The 12766-nt window shown below is 50.3% G+C and overlaps 1 protein-coding gene across 1 annotated transcript in view; it reads left to right on the plus strand.

The window, feature by feature from the left end:
• Positions 1-5361: 5361 nt before the first annotated feature.
• Positions 5362-12766, plus strand: part of LOC119453989 (cerebellar degeneration-related protein 2-like) — a 57465-nt gene continuing 50060 nt past the window's right edge. The window contains exon 1 of the mRNA XM_037716009.2: positions 5362-7398. Within this exon, the coding sequence (XP_037571937.1) occupies positions 7347-7398 (52 nt within the window). The 5' untranslated portion in view covers positions 5362-7346. The remainder of the gene's footprint in view (positions 7399-12766) is intronic.

A 12766-nucleotide genomic window follows, 5' to 3' on the forward strand; every position in this document is an offset into this window, starting at 1 on the left:
TGTGTACGCGTGACCGAACGAGGACGTATAAAGAAACAGGCACACAGAGACAGCGCTTCTTTCAACTATAGATTATATTTTCGCTCGAACCGATAAATATATACCGAACGAGTGGAATATTCAGTGGTGCATATTGAAGGTATTGTACTGTGAAATAAGGAGCAGTGGGGATGTGGCTATGGGAGCGAGAACGACGACGAGAGACAAACCTTGTTTCAGTGCTCGATCGGCTGTGCTGCCTCTCGCTGCTTTATCGTTCTAGTCGCGAACGCTGACTTCCCCAAGTGCTTCGTGACATTTTGTGGAGGTGCGGGTGCCGTTCTCGCTCCCATAGCCACATCCCCACTGCTCCTTATTTCACAGTACAGTGTATATATTGGTATGCATGTTTTGTCACGGACAGTACACACTGCAGTGGCGAGAAGCAGTAGTCGACGACAGCGTTCTCTCCTGCAAACAAAATATAGAGCAACTGCAAGAGCGAGGAGTGGTGGTGATGCCTGTTCCGCGGGCGGTGAAATCGACGCGGTGCCTTCTTCTATTCGCACTTATACACACGAGAAGGTGTAGCGTCGCCACGGAGCAAAGTGCCAGCGAGAACGATTATAGTGACCGGCCTAACTGCTTGCCCCGATGTTGGGAGAGATGCCAGCGAGTCTTTGTCAACTGTGAATGTCACATCTCAAGCATGCATGCAGCCAGGCTTTAGGGTTTCTTTCTTTCAAGTTCTCAGTGTGGTCGAAGGTTTCTAAACCCTGGAAGGTTGGCACTGACATTGAGACGTCCCTGTGGTATTTAGTGTCAACCGTCTTTATTCAGTTTGTTCGCAAGCGTGGTGAGCTGAGTGCCTCTTTGTCAAGCAAGTCGAGCGGCCGTTAAGGCCTTACCGAACCCACTCCGTCGTACTTTCATTTTCGCCCAGCGGTGAGGTGCATGCATGCCGTATAATGTAGCGAGAAAGCCTTATAGCGCCCTCTTATATAGCTCACACACTTGGTGGTCCCGAGTGCCTATAGCGCAAGCTATAATCGTAGCGAGGTCCCAAATATAGCGCGGGCCGAATATGGTTTACTCAAGTGGCGGCAAATATAAAAAGAAAGCTTGAGAGAAATTTTCGGAATATTGCCGCAAATACGTGGCATTCAGGCAACGGTCGAATGCTGTACTCACGCTTGTATTTCCTATTTTTTTTTTTTTTTTTTTTTTTATTCGCCTTCACGCTGCCTCCACTACGTGCTTGGACGATTGTTCCTCAACGACTGTATATACCTCCGTCCGCGCTATCCTCTCTCTGCTCTTCTTTTCTCTCTCTCATTCCATTTTATACTCGCTCACGCTATATACAGCTTTGCTTCGGAGCCACGCTGCCGCATTCACCTATAGCCGCATACGAGCAAGAGCAAACTCCGCTTCCTAGCTGGGGGCTATTAATGAGAAGGCGTTGTGCGCAGCGATATATTATATTGGCTCGCTTGTGTCCGCTGGTGTTCTCGCGATGCCGTACGTACTATTTCGGCGTAACTTATATAGATCGAGTGTGAATGCTAAATGGCATGCGGCGTGCATGTGTGTTCGTGCCGGCGGAACGGCTGCATGCTTCTTCTTCGACGATACTGCGCCGTGGGAGAAACGCTCCGTTATGAATCTTCGCAGATAGCTTCACGGGGTCAACGTCCCACTAACCCTCGGTTGCATTTGCGTCATTTTATTTTTTTTTCTCTCCCGTGGTTTGTAGCAGGTGGAATGGTATCCTCCGCACTCGTGTTGTCCAGAAAGTTAAAAGGAAAAGGAGTTGTTTGCGATCATAAGTTTCTGTGCGTGGAATGAGAAAACCAGTCCCGGAAATGGTTCATTTTCATGCAGTTAAAAAAAAAAAGAAAAGAGAAACTATCAGTGTCTTTTTCTTTTTGGTATCCGGTCCTGGCTGTATACTTGTCACCTACTTGGATGATCGACAAGCCTTGAACTGTAGGAGCCTGAGGTTGGTGATGGCGTGCTTTCTATACCAAACGGCAGAGCTGTTCTTTCGCCTCGTCATTGCTCTTGCTTGTTTGCGACACCAGGTGTCTCTAATTCCTCGCTCACAAAATAGAAAATAATTAAAAACATGAATACACCAGCTGAGTGTTCGCGCAACTGTACTTCTCGAGAAGTAATGGAAGAACACACGCAGGCACAGGAAACACAGTAGAATAATGTGGATATGTATGATGACGTGATGCTTGAAGCTGATTAAACAGAAGGCTTCTTGTGGCTATAGCGGGGAGAGACCTGCGCAATCAGCATGTCTGGTTGCGTGACTGCATCCAGAGTGATAAGCTCTAAACAGAACTTTGTATTCGTTTTCTTTCTCGCATTTGGTAGCAGCTATACAGCAGTGACGTTTGTTGTCTGTGTAAGAGTAATGACGAAAATACATTTCTTTAATCAGCGGGAACGGTAGGCTTAGGTGGAGGCAACCCAGCGTCAAATCAACGCCTGTCACTTATGGTATATACTCCTTTGTCGGTAGTATATATGTGCTGCGGTCATTGCAAGCCTGACAAGCCTCGTCGTATACAGTGGAACCTGGATGTAACAAATTCGGATAAAGTGAACAATTCTCTATATCAAACACTCGTAACTTACTGATCGATGCCCACGAAAAACAACTCCCTCACGAAGAACTGGACATTGGGCATATCGAGCCAGGGGCGTCCGCTGCCAGCGCCACACAGCTGCTTGCGTGTCGCGAAGGCTGGTTTCAAGGGAGGGAATTTTTTTTTTTTCATCCTCAGGCACAGACAAAAAAAAAAAAAAAAAAAAAAATTACTGCCTACTTCGCGTAGTCTTGTTTTCAATAAATTACTTCATCGCTTTTCGTTTTCACTGAGATAACAGATCCGTATATAACGATCGCGTCACAAAACTTCGTTTAAGTTCGTTATGCTTGCGTATAACGCATTACCTGATATATCAAACTATCTTTAGTGTGTATAAGTCTGTTCCTTATAACTGAGTTTGACTGTAGCGCCGAAGGCGTGTCCACTACAAAGCAGTAGTCAAACCGTAGCAGTAGTGACACGTTTCACACGGGCCGTCCTTAATCGGCAACTGCTTTGGCGCCCCGTGTTGTTGCGCCTGCGCCGTGCGATGCGATAAAGGAATCGGGTGTGTATGTAGTGGGTGTCGATCGGCTAACAATTTTGCGTCCAATACTAGAGAAACGAAGGTGTGTCGATCCCCGGCTCGTACGCATGCGAAAGGAACCTGCCATTTCCGTTCTTGCCTTCGCCAGCCAACGAAGGTGTGTTCACGAAACGAGGACGCGTGTCTGGCGGAAAAGCCGCGTCGCGACCCTGTTCGGCGGCGGAAATTGAGTCTCTTCCATCGACGCGGCAGTCTCAGTGTACCGCCTCTGTTTACACCCCGTGGCGCGGCACTGGCTGGCTGTTGGCCAACGACCGGCATGGCCCGCCATTCAGCCGTGCAGTGCTTGCATTGCACGAGGCATGCGCTGCATGCCACGCATACACTCCTTAAGAGGAAAGGAAGGTCGTAATAGCTATACCACCTGGGCCGGTATTTGGTAGCGATGCCTTTCCAATGCTAATGCCTTTTCGCGCTTGGATAACGTGAGCGACGGTTCGCTCGCTTTATCGACGGTATCAGCCGCCCGTGAGCGGTGGTTGATAAAGACTAGCATAGAATAAAGCATAACGCATCGCTATACAGAATACCGGCCCTAGTGTCACACCGTTTGCTACCTTAGTATAATTGCAGTTGGTATAGAGTTAGTAACATAACTAACTAAACAAGGTAGTCACTGGTATTATTGGTTCTTAGCTAGCGATTCCGAACGCAGATAGCACCACCGGATTCAAAGTTTCTATTCTATAACACATAATATCGCACCCACTGTGGAATACGCCACATCTGGTCCGATATATGCAGCAGAGGGGTGAATCTTTGTCTCAGGTGGTGCTGTAATTGCGTTTAGAATTGGTAGCTGAGACCCATTAGTAACAGTGACTACCTTGTTTAGTCAATTATCTTACTAACTCTCTCGTTACCAACTGCCTTTACACTAAGGTAGAAAATGGTGTGACACCTAGGTAGTAACCACGTCGACCTTCTTTTTGAGAGTGTAGGACCACTGAATTCGATGCGCACAGAGTGGCGTATAAATCGACGTGCACTGACACAGCTATATAGCCTCTCCGCCTGTGTGTGCAGCGTATAGACGCTGCATGTGGACTTAATTAGCCTGCACTGTAAAATAATTTACACCCTTAAAAGCGAATAAGGGTGTGAATCGGTCTTTAACTCACACCCTTACACCCCTTTTGGGTGCAGGGGTGTTGGTTATAGGCTAATTTACGGCCTTATTCACTTTACACGGTGTAAATTGTTTTACAGTGTTATGGAGTGAACGCCTTTGACCCGTTGTCCCCTCGCGATTCCGTGTTTGCACTCTGTTCTGTCATCGTGAATACTCACCGAATCGCTAAAGTCTTTGTTTTTGTGTCGAAAACGAGGCCTACGAAGCGCCGCGCCAGGGTGTCGGCAGAGCACGCTCATGCCCAGCCCAATTTAGAGAGTGCGTCTGAAATGGCGTTCACTGTTGCGTGCTGCCGTCTGCACGTCAGCACAAATCTTGTTGCCATTCGTATATGAGAGAGAATAAACATCTTTAATGTCTAAATGCAGCTTTAGAGAGGCGTCCTCATTCCAGAATGCCTTGAGCTCGGGCCGCGTCCTGGGCCCTCGCAATCAGCCGTTGCTGATCTTCGAGGTCGGAGCTGGCCAAGGCTCTCTCCCAAAGCTCGTTGGTGTGGTAAGGGTTCGGAGGATTGAGTGGTGCCTCTCTGCAGCCCCCTACTATGTGCCTGAGGGACCCGGGCTCTGCGCAGAAGCCATTCGTATATGACATCTTTTTTCTTCTCTTCAATAAGTGCATGATTCTCAGAGCTGCAGGAATTGACGTGCACACATGACGGGATTGGTTGAGCATGCGCTTAAGCCTCGGAAAAAACAATGGAAAAGCGTTATAGAGGGTGCGGAGACAGCGGATAGACGCCAAACGTGCGCCTAACTGCGTCAGTCTCCGGGACTGAGAGCTGCCGAAGTGATTGTTTCTCTGAACAAATCGCAGTGTCGAGGCATGAGCGCCTTTGAGGCCCACAGCGGCTCTTAGCAACCCCCCGCTGAATCGAGTCTCCATGAAAGCAGCCGCACTCGGTGCTTCGACCTTTGATCGATGAGTCCGCGATAATGCATTCTCCGAGGGACGACAGTATAACTTTCCGTACGTCGCGCTCAATTTGTACTGGAACCTCGCGGCAACTCCACAACAGAGGTATGGCTGCGCAGTCGTGCCGGCAGATGGCCGGGGCCTCGCGCGAATCTGCCGATCGCGATGTTATTCACGCACACAAGCGCGCAGTCACTTTTATATAGTGGAGTTCGTGCATCTGCACGCGAAAGTGCACGCGCGCGCGCGAGGACGCTTCCAACCGGTTTCCTCCTCTCCCCAATCTCTTGGGCCGAGAAATGCCCCGCTCGCGTTGTGTACGAGGCGATGCACGGTCCCCTTCCTTCGGCCGTTGATACCGCCTTGGCCAACGGGTGTACACAAAGAGAAAACGAAGCGGGCCCGTTGTGTGCAGCATCACTCCACGCCGCCGGCGCACCAGTCGTGGCTTCCTCCTCCTCTTCCTCCCTCCTCTCTCCTCCTCCTGCTGCCGTCGGAGCGGAGTGTCCGACGTTCAGTCCTCCGCCTGCGGTGTTCGTGTGCACTGCCGTCGAAGGAACGACTTCACAGCTCTCGGCGATATGCAGCAGCACCTGTCGTGAGCGGCGTGTAAAAGCGCCGCCGTGGCCGTTGTCGCCCGTTCTCTCGACTCATACGACGACAGCCGGCTCCGTGTCGCTCTCCGTCGCCGCAACGTCCCGACCGCTCCGGTCACCGCACGCGTGTTTGTCGAGCGGCCTTGTGAGACGAGCACTCGCCGACGCACGCGTGTAGCGTAGTTTGTGCCGTCGTCCCAACCTGTCTGCGACATCTCGCGCTGCATCGGTGGGCCTGCCTCGTGCCGTTAGTTTTGTCCCACCTCTGTGGCTCTCCGCTAACTGTGTGTGTGTGTGTGTGTGTGTGTGTGCGTGTTTGCTTTGACGCGGCTAGCCAAGCTGTTGGCGTGTCCAGGCGCGCGGTGCACGAGAGAATTCATTTTCCCGCGGAAGAGGTGCGTCACGGGCTCGGCAGTGACCAACGGTATCGGCGGCGTATCACCCGGATTGTTTCGATCATTGGAACACGCCCTTCTCATCTATATCGCCTTGAACTGGAACACTCCATGCCTTGTCACTCCACGGACTCGTACGTAAACCCATCTGCGGTGCCAGTGTGGGTAGCCGCACCGTTAGCGAAGACGTATACCTCGCCCGCCAGAAGACGCACGAACTGACACCACGCCCGCGTGACCAAACAAGGAAAGGATCCACGGTTTGCTTACTTGTGGCGACTTAAGCGCGCAAGTGGGGCGACTGTGTGTGACATAACCGTCTCTTCCGGTTGGAGGAGCGGACTCTGCTTGCTTCCGCTTCAAGAGCTCGCCATCATTCACCGCGCCGAGCGACCACCGACTCTGCACCGTTGCGCAAAGGAGACATGGGCGGACAACGCCCATCGACGCGGCGCTTAAAGTGACGTTTCGGCTCGCCTCGAGTGCTCTCCCACACAGGCGGAGGCGCGTCTGCGCATTCTTTTTTATTGGAATATGTACTGCGTGGCGTGTGTACACTGACTCTGGGTGTTGTTTTCTATTGGGTGGTTGATGAAAGTCGGTGACCGAGCTCGCGTTGAGGGTCGCACTGCTTCGGCGCTCTCTCGTTTGTGTGGTTCCCGAAACAGCAGTTTCCTCGTACGCTTTCTCAGACAGTGCTTGGACATTTACATCGACGCCTAATCCCGTCATTGTTCCCGTAGTGACGGTATTGTTTTAGTCGTCTAACTGCATTGCTACTAGTCGTGATAGCAGTGGGGAACATTGTGCGTCTTGTGGGCCGAAAACAGTGGCGGTCTTCCGCTCCGTGAAGATGTCATTCGCTCACTGCGGGCTCTTCTTACAACTGCGCGTTGCTGTTCGTCTTGAAGCCTTTGCGATGCCGAGCGACGATGCGTTTCTCCCTGAAGACTCCGCGCGGCGCGCACTGCGAAGCGGGCATTGACACGGGGTACATTTGTGCTCGCGAGAGGTGTTTGTTTTAAATCGCTCGTGCGCACTAGCTTTTGGTGATTACTAAACTGGAAGTGGAAACGCCACCGCGAGGACAACGTGTTCCGCGTGTTCCTCTCAGCGGAAACCATGGATTCCGTCTTCCGTTACCTCTACTATCACCAGGATGACGACTCAACAAGTAAGATACGCGGGATGGGAGAGGTTTCACATTGTGATTTTTGCGATTTGATATTGTTCTGTCTGTCCACCGGCAGTTGGCGTCAGCATGACGCAGATTTTTTGAAGAGTAATTTAATTCCTTGCGCCTCTCGACTGCCGCATGGATTAATTTGTGTTCTTACTGCACGCGGTAAGCTTGTCTGACTAACAATACTGAAGCTCTATCTATTTGCTTTTACGCAAATAGATAGTAATTTATGTTACCGCAAGGTCCATAATTCGAGCCATTACTTGAGTGTGGGCGATGATTTGGTGGTACAAATGGTTCGAGAATAGCGATTGTTAGGTTTGAAGTGAAGATTATCAGTCATAGCGACGTCGGTAGGAAGATAATTCCATTTATTTGCTGCGCCTAAGAACTGGAACAGCTGAAACGTTGTCGTTTGTGGAAGTATAGCTCTCTTAAATTATGTGCTTCTTGTATATCTAACATTTCTTATTGTTTGATTTAAGCGGCCTCATAGTGTGTTGCGCAGAATTGAGGTGTGGATATTTTTTCTCCATAACGCTTGATACACATGTAAGTGACATTTACGTTAGAAGTTCCGGTGGGGTATGGTCACAATGATCGCACCTATATGTCACAGAAGAGCCATGGCGTGTCTGGTCTCGCAGAAATAGTAAAGAACGAGCACACACTGTGGAATCTCGTTGATACGATTCTGCATAATACGTTTTTTGGGATAATACGTTTTTCTTATATACGATTATTTCGGATAACGTGATTTTCGAATGATACGCGTAATTTCCCGGTTCCAGTGAAGATCGTATCAACGAGATTACACGCTGTGTCATTTCCGTGGCAATGTTTCAGCACATGAAAAGCCTAGGAAAAAATATGGGGAGGACAAAGTGATGTTCTGTTGTCCTCTGAATGTACGAAGAGAGATAGGACAGCACTCAGTCCCGTCCTTTATTTTTTTAGAACGCTTTGTGTGCGCTACCACGATGGATCCATCATCAACCAGCCCGCCAGCAAACGTTATTGAAAACGTAGACGTCAGGTCTGACAGAAGTCGCTCGTATGGCGGAAGATACTTTCTGTGGCATTACAATCGAACGTGGCGAGTGTTTTCTTCGAATGAATATGCCGAGAGCTGCAGAACTTTTTTTTACCTTGCTTTATATCGTTCGAGGTGCATTCGCGTACGAGAGTTGACGAAACCGAAGTCATCGCTGAGCTTTCTTCACGTTCCTAGGTGGGGGTGGAAGGCGGCAGTCGTGGCAAAATCCGTTGACGAGCGAGCGCACAAAGACGACGTCTTCATCGTCTCGTTCGCCTGCGTTAAAAGCTCTCGATGACAAGGGAGTAGAGCTCTCGCCGCCGACCATTCGCAGCCGACAGCGGGAAGCTAGCTCCATGCGTGCGTGCCTCACTGCGTTCTTTGTGCTTTCTTGCGCTGAAGCCGTTTTTTTTTTAAATTTATTTTAGCGTTCTTATTCTTGTCTCGCTGTCCCGTGCGCCGTTGTTCGCAGAACCGGGAGCTGCAGGCAATCCGATTGTCACGGCTGCGCGTATCCGTGCTTTGTCCCCCGCAATTCTGTGCAGCGAAGTTTGCTGAGGAGCCGGCTGCGACTGATGAGAAAAAGAAAAAAAAAATAATAACTGAGTCCTGTCTAGATGACGCTCACTAAGTGCGAGTAACCTTCTTGCTGAATATTTAAACTTGGCGGGTTAACGTTTCGAAACTGCACATTAGGTTATGAGAGACGTCGTAAGAGAGGGCTCGCTATATTAATTTTGACCTCGTGGGGTCCCTTAACGGGCGCCCAAAGCACGGTACATCGAGCGTTTTTGCGTTCTGTCTCCATGGGAATGCGGCTGTCGGGATTCGAAGCCGCGACCTCGTGCTCTAGAGCAGCTAGAACGCCATGGCCACTGAGTCATCGCGGCGAGTGACTCAGACGAAACGAGAACACTGTTCACACATCTTACAATATGCATTGTGTCCTTGTAGTTAGAAAGAACGGTGTTTTGCTTTGCTTTGGTGTCATTTTAGGTAAAGGGCTGCACTTGTCGCGTACAGTTTTCGCAGCAACCGAGTAACCGACCAGCAACCGACTTACAGGTAGATTACTTTTTTCCTCACCTTTGTTCACTGCTGCTTTGCAAGCGTTTATTAAAGCGCAGCTCGTAATGCACTGCCGCAAAACTCTCGCTGAATCCCGGCACTGTACTGTCACGCACACGAGGAATTTGCTGACACCTGTGCACTCGCGCGACGGCTTTAACAGGCTAAACTTGGACGAAAAGAACACAAACGCCGTTCGTTCTGTGTCTGTACATACCAGCTATACCAGTACATAGGGTACATGAACACAAGACGAAGCTTGCGCCTTGTGTCCCTGAGCCCTAGCACTGGTGTCGATCGCATCATGACTAATCCCCGTTTTCAGAAATGCATCTTAAGCCCATGCTTGACTTGATTTATGCGACGCCTAGCACTGAACGTACCCAAGATGCTCGTGGCGTTTCCTCTGGCGCATTCACGACATTCGTCATTTAAATCAGTTCGGGTATGGGCTTCAACTTAAGATGCATTTCTGAATACGAGGGTAAGTAACGAGCCCAGCGCGATGTGTCGTCTATATAGCGTATAGCGCTGTACGCAACTGACGGGGGTCGCGAGGAAGCCGCGGAGCCGGTGGCGCAAACGGAGATGGGCTTCCCCTCGTTACCCGGAAGCAACGCGAAGCCGCGCGTGCTTGATGCCGCGATGAGCTGATCACGAGCTTTTTTTGCGCCACATACCTGCTGGGTTTGCGGCGCTCGCCGAGCCGTTTCTCTGGTGTTCCCTCGTCTAAACCTCGTAATCCGATGTCTTCCGCGGAGTTTAATCTGTCGGCGGCTTCGACGGCGCGCACGAGATATGGAATCTGGTGGTACACGATCTGCTCCGTAACGTAACCGTCTCTACCGAGGACTACTTTTGTTTGGGCAAGTTAGTGCGGGTTAAACAACGACGCCGAAGAAGACGAAGGAGACACGTACTATACACACCGAACCGGTGCGTGTACGCATCTTTACTGTGTTCGTATTTTCGCGCTGTTTAACTTGCAGATTTGCACTGGTTCAGAATGCAAAGGGTTGGAAACGCTCGCTCCAGTTGATCGCAATGCCGTGTTTCAACATACGTGTGTGTGTTCGAGATAGGCAAGTACAGTGTGCTTGCGGCGTCGCCTTTGCCTCCAACTGCATGTAAACTGCTCGCGAACCGGGTTCTGCGCGCCTAGCTTCTCCTTTTGGTATGCGCCTTTCACACCTGCGCGCCGTTTACAGCTATAGAAGCCCGTTTCACGCACGTTTCTTTCTCCGAGCCATTGTGCACGTATTTTCGCTTCTCGTGTGTGTCACGGTAGCCAACTCTCTGGGAGCTGCGCTTGCGTGTGACATGGCGCTATCGTCGATGAAGTTTTCAGAAACCACGTTTCGATTATTTCTCATTACAAATCGTTTATCGAGGAATAGCGTTGAGATTCAACGAGTTATTGCATATGCAGTATTGTATATAAGCAAAGTAAAAAAAAAAAAGACGGCAATTGGAACTTTGGTTTCAGCATTTTTCTTAAATAAGGAACATTCTTTTCGCATAAAAATTCCTCTCGGTGCGCGGGGTCAGCGCACCGCGCGAACGTGTAATAATTTTGCGTACACATGTCTTTTTTTAGCTATTGGTGTGATAAGTCGGTTCAAACCTGTAACGCCTGAAGTATCATTCGAAGTATCATATACGTCGAATTTGATTCCTCAAAATGCTTAAGCACAGGAAGCAACGCATAAGTTATCGTAGCGTTTTTGTTACGCTGGAACGAGTTTTCAGCTATCTGTTCAACCGGTTCGACATTGAACTTGCGCCTTGCCGCTTAGTTTAGACGATGCAAAATAAAGTCGCAGTTTCACCCGAAAGGCGAAGCATCTGTAGCCCTTGCACTTTATACGGAACATCACGCCGACGCCGACGGCGGAAAATGCGCCCGGAATGTCCATACAATTGCCATCGCAATAAAAATAGGATTTTACGCGGACTTGCGTGGGCTCGCGACCTGTTACGTTTATCGAACGGCTCCGCACAATTTCGAAGCTTCGCGGATACCGTGTCGCCGTTGCGTTGCCGATGCTGTGTGGCGTGGTTCCTTTTTCAGCGCGTGGCGTTACGACGGCGACGGCACCCATTCGAGCGAATCCTAGGCTGCGCAGGGTGGCGCGCGACCCCCCGCTTGCCCGTTCGTATAACCGCCTCCTCATACTCGCTTCGGTGGGAACGATCCGCTGGCATTGCGCTGAGGTTAGCCGGGTCAACCGCGTTCTGCGAGACGCGGATAGGAAGAGAAAAAGACGTGCGCGAATTCGGTGACCTTGCATCTTGGGGCGACCGAGCGACGCCACCACGAACCGGAAGAAAATCCCTGAAAGAAGAAAGAATCCAGCGATGACCGAAAACAAGCGCATGCTGTGTCGGCGTACGGGGTGACGTCTGCTGTGTATAGTATATACGATCGTGCGATGGAGCCGAAATCTACGTTGTGGTGCGTGAGGGCCAGCCGCGTTGGCGGTTAATGGACTGTCCCCGCCTTCTTTCCGACGGCTCCGCGCCGGTCGACGCTCCGTATTTTTTTTTTTTCTTTGTCGTCCCGTTTTTTAACGGGCGTCGTTCGCGGACGATCTCTGTCGTTAGCTCTGCATCCCCTCTGCAGATGCGTCGCTTGAGGGGCGACGTCTCCGTGGTGCGTCAAAAAAAAGGCGTACCAGTGTAGATCTGCCGAGTGCTGAGGCAGTTGAAACGGAAATGTGTGGTAACCTGCATCGGCGCTGGTTGTGTATGTTTAAATTAGAGTAAACCACTACTGTAATATCTGCTAGGGCACTTGATTCACGCTGTTAAAAAGCAGGCGTGCAAGCACGGACAGAAGTTGAACGAAAATTATATATAGCACAAAGCATTCTTTCCATTCTACTACACAACAACAGGGACAGCAAGAAACATCCTTTGCGTTTTATTTTGTGTCCGTGTTTGCACCCGATGCCTTTCAGTACCATTGATCTTTACCAACTTGCGCAATCTTCAGTTGTCCTAAGAGCGCTTGATACCACGTCCATAGGAGGACGTAGGCAGGCAGGCATGCAGCCTGCGTAAATTGCAGCCTACCAGTTTCACCCGAAAGGCGAAGCATCTGTAGCCCTTGCACTTTATACGGAACATCACGCCGACGCCGACGGCGGAAAATGCCTCCTTGGACTCGGATGAAGTAGCTATTAGCCACCATGCATCCCTCGAGAAAATTTTATGTTCGCGACGTTGTTGCTTGCGTGGGCGTATTGCAGGTTG

Source organism: Dermacentor silvarum, chromosome 5 (assembly GCF_013339745.2).
Source record: "Dermacentor silvarum isolate Dsil-2018 chromosome 5, BIME_Dsil_1.4, whole genome shotgun sequence".
Taxonomy (NCBI): Eukaryota; Metazoa; Arthropoda; class Arachnida; order Ixodida; family Ixodidae; genus Dermacentor; species Dermacentor silvarum.